The 19,885-nt window shown below is 39.4% G+C and overlaps 1 protein-coding gene across 7 annotated transcripts in view; it reads right to left on the bottom strand.

The window, feature by feature from the left end:
- The window catches only part of PRIMPOL (primase and DNA directed polymerase), a 35,152-nt gene that overhangs the window by 4,806 nt on the left and 10,461 nt on the right, over positions 1 to 19,885 (bottom strand). For 5 of the 7 annotated variants that reach the window (XM_016211281.2, XM_016211283.2, XM_087814081.1 and 2 more), the window contains 6 exons: positions 18,682 to 18,829; positions 14,373 to 14,669; positions 7,568 to 7,730; positions 5,718 to 5,806; positions 3,823 to 3,912; positions 3,637 to 3,745 (listed from right to left, as the gene is read on the bottom strand). In XM_016211281.2, coding sequence (XP_016066767.2) covers positions 3,637 to 3,745; positions 3,823 to 3,912; positions 5,718 to 5,806; positions 7,568 to 7,730; positions 14,373 to 14,669; positions 18,682 to 18,829 — 896 coding nt within the window. The remainder of the gene's footprint in view (positions 1 to 3,636; positions 3,746 to 3,822; positions 3,913 to 5,717; positions 5,807 to 7,567; positions 7,731 to 14,372; positions 14,670 to 18,681; positions 18,830 to 19,885) is intronic. The other 2 variants (XM_016211282.2, XM_016211284.2) reach the window with 2 other exon arrangements.

Raw genomic sequence — 19,885 nt, 5'->3', positions numbered from 1 at the left:
GAGGGACTCTATGAATCTCATTAAATTTAAAAGTATTCATTCACACAACACATTCTCTGATCACAAAGCAAGTTATTTAGAAATAAATAGAAAGCTACTAGAAATCCATAATTAGAAATTAAAAACTTGTAAATAACCAATGACCCAAGAAAAAAAATGATGGAAATTAGAAAATGATTAGAACTGAATGGAATTGAAAGTACATATTAAAATATGTGAAACAGCTAAAATGATCTTAGAGGGATTTCAAGTCTTAAAAGCTTATTTACAAAAATGAATGGCTAAAGACAAATGAGTTGAGTAACTAACTTGGAAAATGAACAGTAGAATAAACCCTAATAAAATAAAAGGCAGGAAGTAATAACATTTTTTAAAAAATCAACAAGGGGCCAAAATGTGAAAACTGATAGAATTCTTGTGGGATTGATCAAAAAATAAGTAAGGTGGAGACACAGATGTTATTAGAAATTAATTGTAGATGCAACTACAAATGCAGAATATACTAAAAATATAAGAATATTATGAACTTTTTCCAGTAAAATTGAAAATTTTGGTAAAGTAGACAAAGTACTAGATAAAAATATACCAAACTAAGCAAACTTTTAACAGTTACAGAAAACCTAAATAATCCTATAACCACTAAAAGTAAAACATAAGTAGTATAAAATCTTCCCACATTTCACAGAAAAGGAAACAAATGGCTAATACTCAACACTGTAGTCAGGTACCCAGGAGACAGAAACGCAGGCAACCCAGTTAACTGCCTCATAAAAATTCCAATAACAGACCTGCTAGTAAATGACTAGTGCTGCAGTGCCCAGACCATCCACCAAAGAGCCCATGGCCATGTAGGCCGGTTACATTTTCCTAAGGAAACACTGACACTGGATACCTGCAAACTGCTTGCAGTTCACAGCTTCAACATTACATCACCCTTCATTCCTTTCCCTGGTGTCCTCTCTTTATAGAGCTGGGGTTTTTGGTGGTGGCTGTGATAAAAAGTATCATAAACACCAATGTGGAAGGAGACGTAACGGCGGGGTGAAGTGTCCCACCTGATTCCAGTGTGTAAGAGGTTATGCAGTGCTCAAAAGGACACCTATCCCACTAACAAATGATTTCATTTAAGAAGGGTCAAAAGCTACAAACTTCCAGTTATAAATAAATTAGTCATGGGGACATAATGTATAGCATAGATTATAGTTAATAATAATGTAATCCATATTTGAAAGTTGCTAAGAGTAAATCTTAAAAGATCTCATCATAAGAAAAAAAATTCTGTAGCTATGAACGGTGACAGATGTTAACCAGACTTACTGTGGTGGTCATTCTGCTACGTGTGCGCATACTGAATCATTGCACACCTGAAACTGATGTTACATGTCAATTACACCTCAAAAATACGAATGAAGTAAAAACATTTCCTCTCAAAGAGCCACTAAATTGTTAGGACAAAAACCTGAAGCTGTTTGAAACTATTTCACAAACAGAACTTAGGTATTTCTTTTGGCCTCAGAGCAATGTGAAAAAATTACTGAGTCTCTAAGGGTACCGTGAACTAAGTCTGGGAACCTCTGGACCAGTGATACCTGCTGGGCAGAGTCCTTATCCACAGAATGCTCTTTGCAAAACGTTTCTGGTTTCTGCAAACAGTAAGTAAACCTAGTCTGTGAATTATGAGGCGTGGTTCCCTGGAGATGTCACATCTGCTCGTAACTATAACATGCAGATGTTGCGTAACCTCGTGCTCCCTGCTGGGAGTCATGCCAGGTGTCCCCCGGCTCCGTCTGCTTTTCCTGTGCTTTTGATTCCTTGGACCTTTCAGTAAAGCTCAACCATGGGTAAGAATCTCAGATTCATGGGTGCAGTTTGATGATCCAATGCTCAAATTCACTAGTATCCAGGGAAATTCAGGTGAAACTACAGTATCAGTTTACACCCACCAGATCAGCCAACCAAATGCTTTAAACCTAACCACACCAAAGTGTTGGTGAGAGTATGGAGTAGTAGAAAATCTGAAAATATTGCCGGTGGGAGAGTAAATTAGCATGACCATTAGGGAAAATGATTATTACCTGGTAAAATTAAATACATATTCTATGACAGCAACTATTTTTAGACACATATTTTGAGAAGCTCATATGTGCAATAGGCAGTATGTACAATAATACTTGTAGCTTCATTATTCGTAACAGCAAGCCAACGCCCACAGTAGGACAAATAAACTGGCATATTTATATAACGACATACTATACAATAATGAAAAAATAAGCAACAGCTACATGCCGTGAGGATGACCTCACTAATGCAGTGCTGACCAAAGAGCAAGTCGAAGGGTGCAATTTGCATAACATTAAAAATCATGTAAAATGAATATACTGTTTGGGGATATAAATACATAGGGAAAAACCATTTTAAGAAGCAAGGGAAAGATTAACATAAAATTCAGGATGACAGCTACTGTCCCGGAGGTCCAGAGAAGAAGGACAAGCTGGGGTTGGGCCCACAAGGTGCTCCTGACGCTTTAGTCAAGTTCTTTTCCTTCCATTGCTGGCCGATGTGACAAGCAGTCGTTTTAATGTTAGTCTTTAAAGTGTGCATGTACATGATATACATGCTTTTTCATGAATATTTTACAGTTAACAAAAAGAATAGATTATGGATACATAATACTGGTAATTCTTCAGAAAGAAATATATAGCAGCCTGACAATTTAAAAGACAATAACTTCCTGGTAAATATATGCTCAGAAAAAGACCAGAAAGACACACCAAGATCATAACCATAGTTATCACTGGTTCTGGGACTCTGGGTGACGTTTTCCTTTGTGTTTTTCTGTTACAGTGTCGTGAAATAAGCGTACAGTTTTTGAAGCTGTTTCACTGAATTAAGCTACATATACAAGCACAGCACGGAGTTGGGCTCCCAGCTTTCTGGCTTTCCAGAAGCTGTGTGACCGTGTTCTCACATTTGCCAGACGTGCTATCTGTGCTCCATACACAGAAGTCTCAGCTTTGACAAAGACACAGCAAAAATCTCTTACATAGCATAGCCACTGGGCTTCTACTCTGTCCCTGCTCTAACCATACCCTTTGATCACTTGAAATTCTATTTCTGTTTTACTCTTCCTCTCCTTTTGCCGGGGCATTAAAACTAAGTGAAGGAAAACCCAAAGCCAGGGCCTGGCATATACAGCGAGCTTTCAGCACCACTCTTTGTCTTGAACATGTTAACATAACTTTACCGCTCACTCTTAACGCTGCGTCGTTTCCTTCTTGCCCAAGTATGCTCCATTCTGATTTAGACTCCGTAAGGTTCAAGGGCAGTGGCAGTAGGAGAGACACACTCCCATCACTGTCTCATTTCTTTCAGGCCCCTTAATTCTACGTTAGTCTTCCCGAGATTGTACTGTCTACAGGAGTATTTTACCAAATAAAATACAAATAAAGATGATAGGTGCTAGGTAATAATTAAAATATTCAAATTAACTATTATAACAAACTAAATACAAATATAAATGAAATTATAACTAAATTATAAAAATCATTTTTCTATTCTCAACTTCAAAAATTATAAATATTAAAAATGTAATATTGGTTAAATACACAGAACTTATTAACAAACACTCTGACTTACATGATGTTGTTACTCTTGTGGGCTCTTCCAATGTTTCCACACCAGCGATATTTACAAATGTCATAAACCAGTAATTCTTCTGGAAAAAAGTAGTTCCAACGCCGAATTCCTAAAATGCAAACAGTGCTTCTAAAGACATTATTACTCTACCACATAACAGCTAATAAAGAGTAAGATTATCTTTACCTCCTTTAATGCCATTTTTATTCACCAAAGAAAGAACAAATTGATCTATTTCAGGGTAGGGCGAACCCTGGAAACCTTCAATGCTTTCTACTGCAACAGAGAGAAAAAGTAATTAGAAATGATCATGGCTAAAAGTTGAGTTTAATTTTAAGTTGTTTAGAACAATTATGTGTTCCCTCCTTCCCCCTTTTTTACAACTTTCCTTTCAGTTAGTCATGGGTTCTTACAAGGAAGCAGGTAAAATTCAAACCTCTCAGTTAAGTCGGATGTCAGCTAATTATTATCAAAAGTATTTATAATCACGTCAGTTACATTCTTCACTCTGATAAAGAGCTGCAACCCCTTACGCCCAGGAGCTGGCCAGGTGCTGTGACGTAGGCCTGGGTGTTGCTACACGCTGGGGGGCACACAGCTCAGGCCTTGTTTTCTGCTAATCATAAACTATTTCACAGAATTTCTATATCAGATAAGGCCATTCTGTGGCCATGATGATTCAAGACAAAAACAGAAACTGTAATCACATCTGAACACAGGCAAAAGGAAAGAACATTTTCCAAGCCACAGAAATGATCGATGACCCCCTTATCTTATCTAATAGGAGTTACTGTTGCTGCTTTACCAACTATAGCTTTAGTCTCCCTCTAGTCTGCCTTCTTTCTAGGTAAGATTTATCAAGATACTCATGGAGCTGTCCCTGAGGGCACCCAATTCAAAACAAAGCCACACTTTGGGCCCTCCTCAAGAGCCCCTAAGGGGCCTGAATCCTAACCTTTCCCTGAGATGCCCCATTGGTTCTCCATCACTGAGACCAGTAATAAACTTGGTTGCTCAACACAGACCTGTTTTCGGGTGGTCTTCAGCTGTAGGGCATTGACAAGTCAGTTATATTTTGTATCTAGGAATCTCCTGGAATAATTTACAGAATCTACTTTTCTAAAAATAAAGCTTATATTTCACTTATAAAAGTAATATACATGATTGGAGAAAATCTGGAAAATACAGGATGTCCCCCAAAAATGTATATACACTTTAACAGCTGATAGCTCAATTTTGAAAATGAAATGTATTTTAATAAACACTGCCTTTATAATTATTCAAAGTGTGTGTATACATTTTTGGGGGACACCCTATATATTAAAGCAAAAATAAGAGAAACAAACTCCATGTCTAGAAATAACTGTTAATCAGAAGAAACATAATAATAGGTTATTCATATTTTTTAATAAACTTGTGATCATACCTCAACATATAATTTGAGTCACCTTTTCTCTTAACATCATAAATGGCCATTTTTCCATATTATATAAGCTTTATAAATTTTAATTAAATGACTACAGAGAATTTTATATCATGTTGCCAATCCCATTTTGTTGTGCACTTAAATGTTTTCAGTTTTTCACGCCCAAAATGTGTACATAAAAATGCTCACTGGAGGGTATGTATGAAATCTTAGGAAAACATGTACATGTTCTTCAGTACAGGAATGAAGAACATACATATTTCATGAAAACCGGGCAGCCATTAAAAGAACAGGACGCCTCCATATTACTGGAAATACAGGAAAAACTCCTGGTTAAACAGGAAACTATTGACAGTGGTTTACCTATCGCTATGGACAGGGGATGAAGAGAACTCTTAGTTTTCTTAATATGTGTTTATTTTATTAAAACAATCTATAGTATTTTGGTTTTGTGTGTGTCCCCTCTCCCCCCCAAAAAATGCTATAAAATGAATTAGTGAATAACTTTTAAAAACATCCTTTTTTACATTTTTTTCATTTTGGATAGGAACCTAGTCATTTTTAAAGATCAGCAGGTATGAATACTTAAGATTTTAAAGGCAAAATAGATTTAGTACCCGTAAATTTTCATAGAAAATTATTTTCGTAAAATTACCTGAAGTGCTGGTACTAGTCAAGTGCCCAGCCTGTTTCTGTTTGTTCTCAGACGTGTCACATCTAAGAACTCGTAAAGTATCTGAGAATCTGAAGAAAATACGTTCAAGAAACAAAGATCATATTAAAATTAAAGAGATATGGCTACAGAAGGGGAAACAATTTCAAATAATTCTGTATGAAAGTCATTTGTTCAACAGCGATTGTTCTAGGACATTTATGCCACATTTGCCTATAAAAGCACCAATCCTACCCCTATAAGGTGATCATTTAAAACACTTTCCTCAACTGCAGAGAGTCAGGACTCGGGGACTGCTGGAGCCAGGCATGGAGTGTGATTCTGCTCCAGCTACAGAGCCTTTGAGATGTTTTTACAATGACTTTAAAAGTGAGAATAATGGGAAGAAAAGAGAAGGAAAGGAGGGATGAGAGCAAAGGGAAAGGGGTTAAGGGAACTGCATTAAGAGATGCAGTCACGGCCGTCAAGAAGGCTGCCTTCAACTGCAGGAAGAAAAATCCCTGGTGTTTACTGGGACACACAGGACAGTGAAGGAGCCCTGCTCAGGAGAGCTCTACATGTCCATGGAAGTACTGCTGGCACGGCAAAGGAATGGGGCCTGGTACTCGGGGATGACCTGTGCTTCAGACTGTTTTCTAGGCCAGCGTCTCGGTACGTCAGGCCGTATTACAGGTCAACAGAGCTGCTCTGCCATACACGACAAGACGTGATCTTGTTCTGGTGCCAGCAGCGGGCAGCAGTTGCCGCAAGGTTTTACACCACCACCATGCCACTAGCAGCATCTCAGGAACTACCACCACTACCAGCATTCACCAAGCAGACGCTATGTGCCAGGCAAGACTGCAAATATCTTACATGTAGTTTTAACTTATTTAATCCTAAGAAAGCCCTAAGACAGATATAAATATTTCCATTTTAAAGGTAAGCAAACTAAGGCTTTGACATTACTTCTGAGATGTGTTATGAAAGAACTCAGTCCAGAAATACATGAAGAAAAACGACCAATCTTCCCATCCTCCTCGAAAACTGTTAACATCGGACACAATTTTCCCTACAGCAAAGTATCTTAAATATTTTTATTAAAATTCACTTCTATGGAGTCTCTCTTTAAGATTGTATCTACAGAAGGCAAAGGAAGAAGTTAACATGGTAACTTAGTGTGACCCTTATGTTTTGGACACAAAGCTGCTAGCCCAGAATCAAGGGAATAAAGGCCAGTGTTTCTGTTGTAAGATGTCTTTCGTACTTTCTGAGAATGACCAAAACACGTAAAACCAAATGTTCAACAACAGAACTAACAAGTTAGAGCATATCAATATAATGGAACATTATGCAGGTATTAAAAGTTTTATTTACAATCAACTGCTAGCAAATTATGAACCTGACAAATATTCACGATATGTTGAGCAGATAAAACAGGTGATATACTATATCATCTCAAGAAGTATTTTTTGAATGAAGGAGTTGCATAAATTATATATGTAAGTGCAGATATGAAAAAATGAAATGTTCATAGTAGTTATACTTCCAAATACATAAAACTAGTTTTTATTTTCTTCTTTATAGAAATGTTGATCATTTTAGAAAAACTGGAAAAACATATAAAATATAATTATAAAAAGGACATAAAAAGAATACTAAGTGGTTAGAAAATAAATTTTACTATTATGTTTCCAGTTAGTAGACAAAAGGAAACAGTAACCTAGAACTTTTAAGAACTGACTTTTCTTTAAGATAGAATGAATTTACACAATTTACAGTTTAGTGCTGTACACTGCCATTCTCTGCTTAATATTCATGAAAACACATGGTTTAATTCTGATACTACATACCTGACATTGCTGACTAAAGAAGAGAGGAAATACTGACTTTCTTCAGAAATATTCTTTGACTGTGTAAGAGAAAATCTGTTATCTTCAGCGACCTCCAAAGCCACAAACTTTCCTTTTTTTGATGATTTGTACAGCCGAAAGTTTCTATTTCTTGTATAAACTCCTATATCAAAAATTAATAAAACATATGAATGCATGTTTTCAGTTATTTGTTTATACAGTCAGCAAATATTAACTGATTTGTAAAGTAGTTTTAGAAGAAACAATAGTTCTGATTCAACTTGGCAACATACAAACATCCTGAACTCACCTCTTCCCATGCAAACAACGAACCTACTGCTATATATAGAAAAATTTCCTCTGGAAAACCCCAGAATCTGGCGGAAGGCCCCCTTCACATAAGAGAAAATAAAAGAAAACCACATCAAAGCAGGTAGGAAAGGCCCACCCCTGGCAGGGCAACCCACATCGGGGAGGAAATGGAACCCTGAGCTTCTCCTGGGGAACCCCAACTTCTAAGGCCAGCGGCTGAGACAAAACCTCAAAAACATCTGGCTCTGAAGACCACCCGGGCTCACACCCATGAAACCCATGGGGCTGTAGCCACTTGAGGCATGGCTCTTGGAGGGCTCACATGCAGACACCCTCCCCAGGCCCCAGCACACAAGCAGTCCTTTGAAAAGCACCAGACTACGTAAAGGAGACCCATGTGCTAATTTTAGTGATGGTTTGTGGAGCACGGCCCTGCTGAGATACCCCTTTGGGGATGGAGGCTGGTGGGCACCATCTTTCTGCTGTCTTCTGCCTTGTTAGAGCCCACGGGGGCCTTCCCCCCCCTTTCCAACAGGCACCATCTTCCATGTTCTCACCCCTGGCCTTGTTAAAGCCAGTGGGCACCATATATCTTCTTTTTCCTTCCTTTTTTCTTCAGCAGGTGCCACCTGTGAACTCCCCCTCTCACTCCAGCCAAAGGCCCCACCTCTGTGCTCCAGAGCTCCACTGTCTCCCAGAGGGGAGCTTCTACATGTCTGGGGCCCCAGTGTGCCACTCAAGAGGTACCCCTTGATTGCCTTGTGTTCCTGGATCTCGCAGGATGTAACAACTGGAGGTTGTTGTTGACTGGCTACCACCCCTAGGGCCCTGCACAGACTCATTTTACAAGGCCAGCATCATCCTGATAGCAAAACCAGAGGACTCCATAAGAAAACAGAATTACAGGTTAATATATCTGGTAACATAGATGCAAAAATCTTCAAAATAATGTTAGCAAACCAAATTCAACAATACATTATAAGAATCATACCCTGTGATCAAGTTAGCTTTATTCCAGGGATGCGAGGGTGGTTCAATATCCAAAAACCAATCCATGTGATAAACAAAATGAAGGGTAAAAATCAAGACCCTCTCGATAAATGCAAAACCCCCCACAAAACCCCAAAAAACAACTGACAAAATTCAACATCCACTTATGGTTAAACTCTCAACAAAGTGAGTATAGAGAGACTATATCTCAACATAATAAAAGCCATGTGTGACAAACCCACAACATCATACTTGGGGGAAAAGCTGAAAACTTCCTCTAAGATCAGGAATTAGACAAGGGTGCCCACTTTTGCTACTTATCCAACATAGAGTAATCAGGCAAGAAAAAGAAAAGGCATCCAAATTGGAAAGGAAGAACTCTGCAGATGACATATTATATGTAGAAAACCCTAAGGATTCCACCAAAAATCTATTAGAACTCTAAATGAATTCAGTAAAGTCGCAGGATACAAAGTCAATATGCAGAAATCTGTTACATTTCAACACATTAATAACAAACTACCAGAAGAGAAATTAAGAAAATCCTGTTTACAACTACATCAAAAAGAATAAAGTATCTAGGAATAAATTTAACCAAGGAGGAGAAAACTTCTACACTGAAAACTGTAAGACACTGATGATGAAGGAAATTAAAGACCAAAAAAAAGAGGAAAGATTTTTTCCAGCTCATGGTTTGGAAGAATTAATATTGTTAAAATGTCAGTACTATCCCCAAACGATCTACAGATTCAATGCAATCCCTATAAAAATTCCAATGGCAGTTTTCAAAGAAATAGAACAATCCTAAAATTTATGGAACCACAAAAAACCACCACAACAACAAAAAACCCAAATAGCCAAAGCAATCTCAAGAGAACAAACCAGGAAGCATCACCTCCCTGACCTCAGGAACTCTTACAACCTGACAGTAATCACAACAGTATGGTGTTGGCAACGAAAACACACACACATACATGGAACAGAATGAAGAACCCAGGTCGAAACCCACACATGTGCCATTTAATTTACAACAGAGGAGCCAAGCACGTACAATGGGGAAAGGGGTCTCTTCAATAACATAACTCAATAGCAAAAAATCAAACAAAAAACCCCCAAACAATCCAATTAAAAAATAGGCAGAGGTTCTGAATAGACACTTTTCCAAACAGACACAGAGATGGCCAACAGGTTCATGAAAATGCTCAATATCCCTAATCATCAGGGGCATACAAGTATCACCTCACACCTGCTAGAATGGCCTTTATCAAAAGACTAAGGAACAAGTGCTGATGAGGACCTGGAGGAGAGGGAACCCTGCGCGCTGCTGATGGGGTGCAAGTTGGTGCACACTATGGAGAACAGTATGGAGGCTCCTCAGAAGATTAAAAATAGAGCCACCTTATGACTAGCAGTTCCGCTTCTGGTATTCATCTGAAGGAAATGAAAACACTAATTCAAGAAACATATGCACCCCCATTTTCAGTGCCACACGCACAAACGGCCAGGATACGGAGACAACCTGTGTCCATGAATGAGGGAGTGGGCAAAACAAGGCGATGTACCTGGCAGCCTCCCCTCACCCGCTTCCTGCAGTTCCAGCTACCTGCTGTCAGCTGTGTTCAGATAATATTAAATGCAAAGTTACTGAAATAATTCATACATTTAACCTGTGCACCATCCTGAGTATATGATGAAATCCCACTCCATCCTGCTTCGTCCTTCGAGTCACATGACTCATCCCTTCACATGACCGCCTCTTAGTCATTTAGTAGCGGTCTTGGTTATCACATCATTTCCCAGAATTGCAGAGCTTGTGTTCAAATGACCCTTATTTTATTTAATACTGACCCCAAAGAACAAAAGAGCAATGATGATGATGATTTAGATATGCCAACGAGAGCTTCATTTAAGTGAAAAAGTGAGTGCAGTACAAGATATTTTGAAAGAGAAGGACCACATTCACATAACTTTAGTATATTGTTATAATTGTTCTATTTTGTTAAGAATTATTGTTAATCTTTTACTGTACCTAATTTATGAATTAAACTTGATCATAGGTATGTATGTATAGGCAAAAACATAATACATACAGAGTTCAGTATTATTTGCAGTTTCAGGCATCCACTGGGGTCTTGGAACATATCCCCATCAGTAAGGGGGGACTACGTACAATAGAATATTAGCCAAATAAATAAGGAAATACTGTCATTTGTGACAACATAGATGGACCTTGAGGGGAATTATGCTAAATAAAATAAGTCAGACAAAAACAAATACCCTATGACCTCACTTATATGTGGAATCTAAAAAAACAAAAACAAAACCCAAACCAAAACCAAGCTCACAGATGCAGAGAACAGCCACCTGTGATGGTTGACATAGGTGGGAGGTGGGCCAAATGGGTTAAGGGGAGTCAAAAGATACACACTTCCAGCTACAAAACAAGAAAATCCTGGGGATGTAAGTACCGCATGGCAAATATAGTTAATAATACTATCACATATTTGAAAGCTGCTAAGAGAGTAGATCTTAAAAGTTCTCATCATAAGAAACATTTCTGTAACTATGTAGTGATGAATGTCCACTAGACTCACTCTGGTGATTACTTTGCAATATATACAAATATTGAATCATTATGCCATACACTTCAAACTAATGTTGTGTTAATTAGACCTTAATTTAAAAAAATAATAAAATGGCCCGGCCGGGCGTGGCTCAGTGGTTGAGTGTCGACCTAGGATCCAGGAAATCAGGGTTCGATTCCCATCCAGGGCACATGCCCGGGTTGTGGGCTCGATCAGTGACTCTCTCGTCATTGATGTTTCTATCTCTCTCTCCCTCTCCTGTACTTTCTCTGAAATCAATAAAAATATATTTAAAAATAATAATAATAATAATAATAAAATGACGGTGAATAAAATCACCTCAAATGAAAATATATAATAAATATTTTTTTAAAGAAAAATTTTCTATCAGATGTAAACAAAAGCAATATATACATTAAAATAAATTGGAATTGGCATGGAAGAATGCCACATCCAGAAATAGCAAACTAGATTGTTTTGGGGCAACCTCCTATGGTAAATAAATAGAAAAGCTGGACAGATGTGTTTGAAAAAAAAGTCTGAGGCTATTGGAGAGCTTTCAAGGTGGAATGGATTTGTGGTGCCAAGTCTCAGAAGAGGGAGGGATCTAAACATCAAGCATCTCTCTCAGCCACGTGAGGAAGCGATGAGAAGGCCGTTATCTGTAATCCAGAAGCAGGGCTCCCGCCAGAACCGACCATGCTGGCACCCTGGTCTTGCATTCTAGCCTCCAGACAGTGAGAAATCAATGTTTATTGTTTATACAAACAAAAAATCAAATATCTAGAATAAATCTAACAAAAGATCTACAGGATCTCTATTCAGAAAATTATAAAACATTATTGAGAGAAACTGGAGAACAGCTAAGGGGGACAAACCATGTTCATGGACTGGAATACTCAGTATTATGCAAATGTCAATTCTCCCCAAGTTTCCAGATTCCTGACAAGCTGACTCTAAAATTTACACGGCAACACACATTGTCAGGAACAACCAAGGAATTTCAAAAAACAAAGTTTGAGGACTTGTTCTATAGGATATCAAGACTTTGAGAAAAGCCATATTATGACAGTTATGGTACTGGCACCAAATAGATAAAAAGAACAATGGAACAGAACACAGTCCAGGAACTGACCAAACACGAATGGACACTTGATCTTATGACAAAGATGTTCTTTAGAAAAAGGACAGTTATTTCAACAAACAGCGTTGAAGCAAATAGAGACCCACATGGGAAAAAAGTGAATTTTGACTTCAACCAATAAGCAAAAATCCATTCCATGTGGATCGCAGGTTTATATAAAAGGCAAATGATAAATAAATAAAGCTTCTAGAAGATAAGCAGAACATCTTTATGACCTTGGGATAGGGAAAAATTTAATGAGATACAAAAAACACTAACCTAAAAAGTAAACATTGATAAGTCAGACTATTGCTACTACTATGTAAGGTGCACAACTTCATTCATTAAGGACACCATTAAGGGAGGGAAAATGCATGCCACCAACACACTACATGATTCTAATTATAAAAAGGTCAAAAATCGGCAAAACGCACCTTTGGTGTTAGTGGGTAGATTAGTGATTAGCTCTGGGGAGCAGGAGGGAAGAGGTTCTGGGGTCCCAGTCACCCATTTCTTGTCTTGGGTGGTGTGGTGACAGGGTGTGTTCATTTTGTGGTAACTCATTGACCTGTACACTGAAGTCATGCATATATCTGTCTGAATGTTATACTTCAATAAAAATGTTTTCTAAAAAAGTCTTGGCCTGTACTATTAATCCTCTGAACTTTTCAAAGGATACTTTAGGGAGTGATTTCCTGATCCTTTGTTACATAAATCTGGGTACACCTGCAACATTTCTTTTAAGCATATCAGAGAGATTTCCTTGCTAGCACAGTAAGCTAACTTTCAAGGCCAACACTGTCATGAAGAGGGGAATCCTGTTTAGGGTCTTTAATATAATCTGGGGTAGAGACAGAGTAGTGATTGGCCATTGTGCTCTCCCTGAATCAACTTCCTGCTGGCATTTTCCCTAGTTTCTTGCATGTTAATCCAACATGGAGAGAACGTTTTACTCATATAAGTTTGTTCACCCAAATCAGTACCTTACACCTATCTGACTATATTCCCAAATTATGGTACTTGGTTGTTAGGGTGCTGGAAAGACATACAATACAGCAGGAATGCTTCCCTGCCTTGGCCTGGCTGGCATGATAATCTCGTCTATACCTTAAACATACTTTCCCTCAACTGTAGACACTGATGCTCTTTGAGTTGCTTTAACAGTCAATGGCAAAAATGTTGCATTTACAGCTTGTCAACTCATCAGCTAGAAACGCAATATAAAATGAGCTTTAGTTTACCAAATTGAAGTTGGTTGAATGAAGAGTCCTGATGTGCCTATGTGTTCCTGACCAGGCGGAAGTTGCTGCCAGTACTTTTCAGAGACCAAACGCCAGAGGGCAGCAGAGAGCAAGGCTGAAGAAGCCACCAGCTGGATCACGGTTGGAAAGCTGCAAAGCCCGTCAGTGGAGGAAACAACAGCCTTGTTTTGCTAAGAGCACTATTTTTCTGTGTGTTTTAAATTATTTCACCTTGTTAACCGCACAGCAGTGTTGAGAGAGCTGGTATGCTGTCCTCCGCCAAGACTCTCCTGATCCGAATGTTTTGGACAATTTGGACCAGGCCCCAGCCCCAACCATTCCTTCTGAAGCTCAGGCCAGCCTGGTGTTTACGCCCACAGGGACCTCTCAGACCTCTGAACAGAAACCCAAGCTCATCCGCCACATTCTGCTAGTGACCCCACTGTCGCTGTGGACCAGCGGTGGTAGCAAGAGCCCTCAGGTGACAAGTGGGCACTGACTAGTCTTTCAGCAGCACACAGGGACAGTCTCGGAGAGCTGTTGATGTTACTCACCTAGATCTACAAAGAGACGCCTTTTGCCTGCAGGATCCTTCACAACTAGAAATGAGAGGTCAGGGCTGTGCAGCTTAGCTGACACTGGCCTCTCCAGTCCCTCTGAATTCAATGTCCAGCTCTCTGCTATCTCCTTATCTGTGGACATTTTGCTGAAGGAAATTTCTTGTTTAACTGGTGGTTCAGAAAAGTGGGAAAATCCATGGCCTGTCGTCTCTGGAATACCACCATCATCTTCATCATCTTCACTGGCAATTAAATGGAAAGCAGGCTGCAAAATTTTTCTCACAAAATTCCCTGGGGAAAAAAGTTATGATTAACCTAATTCTTCTTTTTCACAAACTATAACTTGAGATCTAGGCACCAATCTACACATGGCAATTTTATTTTATTTTTATTTTTTTAAATATATCTTTATTGATTTCAGAGAGAGGAAGGGAGAAGGAGAGAGAGAGATAGAAACATCAATGATGAGAAAGTCATTGATCGACTGCAGCCCGCATCCCGGGCATGTGCCCTGACAGGGAATAGAAGAACCCTGATTGCCTGGATCCTAGGTCGACGCTCAACTGCTGAGCCACACCCAGCTGGGCTACACATAGCAATTTTAGACAGCAAGGCTTCTTTCTCTACTTTTGGTGTTAACATTGAGTTGTTATTGCAAACTGTAATGTGCCTTTCCTCTCCTGTTACTTCCTCCCTCTTGCGCAATCTTGAACTCTTTCAATTTCCCACTGACAGGCAGCCTGGTCACAGGGGAAGGTTTGAGATGTGTCACTGTTGCTCGTATGGGTCTGAGCCTAATGTACGATCACCAAAACACACAACTTTTATTAATACAAATTGAGTAAAATGTATCTTCACAATCAATGATTAAAGAATGAAAGGATTTTTTTTCTTTTCAAAAAAAATGAAAACTTTTCCAATAAAAAAGATGGTTTATGTGAGTAAATGGTGCTGCCAAGATAATGCACAGAACACAGAGAGTCGCTGCCGCGCTCCCTGCGTCAGGATGTCAGCATGTTGCACGGGACCTTGCTCCCTCCTTTTCCTGCCACAGCAGCCCTGAGAACACTGAACTCACAGCCATCGGTTCAACCGATGCTCCTCCCGCCTCTCCCTGTACCTGGTCATGGATGGATTGTGGCCTTGGAACTAAAGCAATTATACACATGTAGTGTATTTCAATGTTTAGTCTAAAGCTCTAAATAGTGGTCCTATCTTTACCAGGAACAGATAGTATGACAATCTGGAATGTTTTCAAACTGTCATATTATTTATTCCATAAAATCAAGTAATTTGGTAAAGCTGCTTCATGTAAATAATACTAGAGCAATGCAATACTGTAAAAAAAAATTAATTTTAATCTTTTAAACTGGTATAGTCTGGGTTTGTCACTTTATTTACCAGTAGTTTGAACTCTTAAGTCATAAGATATACATGTTCTAAATTTAAAAATCTTTCTCCAAATTAGATTTAATTACTTCCCTACTCAAAGAAACAAATCCAGTGTCTTAAAAAACACCATCAAAATGAAAGCAGAAGCATTCGATCCTTGCAATGATACACAGGCATGATTATTTCTGGAAAGAGGGAGATTACGTAAATACTGAGTGAAAAGAAATCACGATGTGTCCAAGGACAACAGAGCAATACAAATAGAAAATGATCAAGTTAATGTTCTTGGAAATGCAAAGTTACATCTCTCTGATGGGCAGGAAGAGAAGAAGGGCCACCGTTGCAGAGCCAGGTGCAAAAGTAGCGCTAAGGAGGCCAGGGAGGCCGCGGACCTTTGGCAGGGAGCTAACAGGCCAGGATATGACAGTGTAACTAATACACTAAATACTAATGCGGGCTCCCAGCAAACTACTCTGCTTCCTACTTCCCTCCCCAATATTGTCCCCCTCACCTCATTTACACAGGGACACTTTATGGCTGGGAACAACTCGAGAAAGTATCAATCACAGACATTTCAGGTCCTATGGCAGGCAGGCAGGCAGAAGAGTATTTTAGGCAGACCCAACGTACACATTTTGCAAGCATTCTGTGATCTCTTACTCTTCCCCTAATTTCCCTTTCTGAAGGGCTAACAATAGGAACTAGAAATGTCACCAAGAGATGTGCGCAAGAGGGGAAAGTGCGGACCCTCCCACAACCCCTGCATCTCTGCTTCTGACAGCCCATGCTTCAGAGGAGAGAGTCCGCGATGCCAATGCACTGGTCAACTCTGGTTAGGCCTCGCACACCAGCCACACCGGACGCCCACTGCTCCCCATGGTCACCAACACCCATCTCTACAGCTCTGCTCAACGGGGTGAATGTGGTTCTGAGCCCGGCTTGAATGCACCTGCTTTCAGAAGGCAAGTATAGAGACTGCCCATCGTGTCACGTTTTTGTCCCCTCTCCCCTAGCTCTTAATCTGTGTTTAGCCTGTGACAGGAGTCACAGAGCCAGCTATAAGGAGTCTAAGGAAACAAAGAACTATCTTGCTTAGGGCTCTGCCTCCACAAGCTTGACAGCAGAACCCCCTTAATATTCAGTCATCCATTCAACAAATATTTATTAAATGCCTGCTTGTATTTATTACTGCTGCTCCTGCTACTCTCACATTACTAAAGCTGTTGATAAAGATATTATGTAATAAGCTCTAAAAATACAGGCGTGAATAACAGTCCTACCCTAAAGAAACATTAAGTAGGATAGACAAAAACAGAAACAAAACACCAGGAAATTGCCTCAGGAAGTGGTGACTGCTCTGACACAAGCGCTGGGCAGTCCCTGCACCCAAACACCCACCTAAGTCCAAGGGCTGGACAGAAATGGCTTCTCAGGTGATGGTACCTACACTGAGTCTTAACAGACCAGGAGAACTGAAGACGTGCACATTCAGACAGCAGCCTGAGAAACTGCAGAGGCCCCGGGCCTGGAGAAGACTGGCCCCAGTGGGAGCCAAGTAAAGGAGAGAATGGGGAGAGCTGAGTGGAGAGATGAGGCTAGAGCACAGTGGGCCTCACTGCAAACTCGGACGGGGACTTTTTCCTGAAGGCAATGCTTTATCCTTGAAGGGCTTGAGGCACTTGAGTGGCGTAATCAGATCGCTCTAGCTGGCTGACTAAATACACAAAGGTATCTAGAGGTCAAAGATGACACCACTTCCACTTGGGTAATTGAGTGGATGGTGACACCACTCACTGATACACATACCACAGGGGAAACAGCAAGCTTTAGGGGAAGGGCGAGGAGCCTGGTCTAGGACATGTGAGTTTGAAGTTGACTTATGGTTCTGGTGTCAAGAACAATAATCTTGACTGAAGACAAAGTTTTGAAAGTCCAACACATAGATGGTACCTGGAGCCAACAGTGGATGACCATCAAGGTTACAGACTGGGTAAAGAGAGGGACAGGATGGATTCTATAACTACTGATACCTGCATGAGAGAGACCAGAGGATCAGTGAACTAGGCTAACAGAAAACAGAGCTAATCAGGAGCCCTAGGCACACAGTGCACAAGGTTCCTGACACTTATGCCAGAGCTTTAGTTATTATGTTCATGTCTTTTACCTTTGAAATTGTCAGACATTTGCAGTCCTGAAATGCACTACCTGTTCCTTGAACTTCAGTGGATCTGCTATCTGAATTTAGGAATACCTGCTCTACCCCAGCATGATAAACACTTCTATTTAGACCTTGGTTTTGGGTGTTCCCATTCTGCCTACTTGTTCCCGTTTGGACTGACTTCATTTTATACCTGGAACTCTCTCTCTAAATTTCCAGTCCTGAAACAAATACTCTGGTTACATTTTCAGGCTTAAACATCTAGATTCCTTCTGAACCCTAAGGTTTGGTCTGGAACAATAACCAAGACTGCCTGGATGTAACCTGGAAACCAAGCCCCAGTTCTCATGCACTGAAAGTTCAGGCTGAAGTGAAGGTGAGCGATCCAGACCTGAGGTGCCGCATGCAGGTAAGACCAGAATTAGGCCTCTCATGTTACTAACCAGAAAACTCTTGAAATGACTCCTGTTGGAGCAGAAATCTGTACTGGGGCATGGCCATCCCAGTATCTACACCAAGAGGCACAATACCAAGAATATCCTGGGTAGGCTAATGTGTCTAAAATGTGTCTAGAATAGGAAGATAGGTCTAGAATTAAAGGCAAATCCTAAAACCATGAAAAATCACGTTTCATTTTTTTAGAATAGGTTAACACCCATAAAACCTGACAAGTACTTAACAAAACTGAAGAAGAGAGTGAAACTATGAGCTTTTACTATTACTCCATGACTGTTTAAAAAACAGGATACTTACCAACATGAATGTTATCTTTAAATGCCACATCATGGAGTTGAAATATTAAATGGCGGCTAAATTTCTCATCAGTGCTAGAATCTAAGTTGAAAACATCTTCGGCTGAACAGTTAACGCTGTATAACTCTTTAAGTGCTTTACAAACATGCTAAAAACACAGGTAAAACATAAATAATATTTTAAAATTTGTTTTAAATGTTTTCCATGAGCAAAATTCAAATATCTTGGTACAAATATAACTCATTTTTTTAAACTCGTTTTTTATTTTGATTTACTATCAGAATATTTACTATACAATTTTACCAAATTACTTATGTATTGAATTACATATATTTAAATTAGGCATGTTTATATTAAAAAATTCATAGGTTCTCAGCGTTAAAGTCTTCTTAGAAGTTGAACAATTTAATTTATACATTAATCTCCTCTAAATTCACAATTAAAAATATTTCTTTTTAAGCATCTCTTTAAATATCATCTATGAGTTAAAAAGTCACTAATCCTATAGTTTATAATTTTAGTTTTCAAAAAGTTCCTCAGGCATATTGAGCCCAAATCTACCTCCAAGAATATAGCCTCTGGGGCTAGAGGATGCTGATACTGAAGGCAGCTGTGCATCATAGTAAGGCAACACGCTTGGGTTAGGAGCACAGGATTGGAAGTCAGAAAGACCTCAGTTTAAGTTCTGGCTTTGCCACTTAGCAGCTCTGACTTTGGTCAAGTGCAAACTTTACATTCCTCAACTGCAGAATGGGATAATACTAGGACCTAACTACTGGGCTTGTTGTAAGAAGGGAAAGAGAAAACGAGGGTAAAGAGCGCAGTGCCTGGCATGTGTAGCTGCTCAAAAGCATTAGCTGCGCAGCTATAGGACAAGTCGCTTCTCCTGAGGCCTCAATCTTCTCATTTGCAAAACAGAGCTACCAAAAATGAAGTTACTAAAACATGCAGGGTTAAAATGTCTATAAACTCCCAAGCATCTATTAGCTAATAGTTATGAAACAAAATGTATTAATGCTATTTTGGCATTATTATAGCACCTCCCCTCCATGCTCTCTGATCCTACACTCCAGTAAATTTTCACTTTCTCAGAGATGTCTTCCCCATCTACATCAAATTCCCCCTATAAACTCCATCTCAACTTGTAGTACTTACACAGCTACAATTTTATGATAATTTGTGATTATTTTGACATCTATTTCCT

The sequence above is a fragment of the Miniopterus natalensis genome, chromosome 2 (genome assembly GCF_054644295.1).
Source record: "Miniopterus natalensis isolate mMinNat1 chromosome 2, mMinNat1.hap1, whole genome shotgun sequence".
NCBI classification, from domain to species: domain Eukaryota; kingdom Metazoa; phylum Chordata; class Mammalia; order Chiroptera; family Miniopteridae; genus Miniopterus; species Miniopterus natalensis.
The sequence above is the reverse complement of the archived record's forward strand: the minus strand, read 5'-3'. Positions and strand labels throughout refer to the sequence as shown.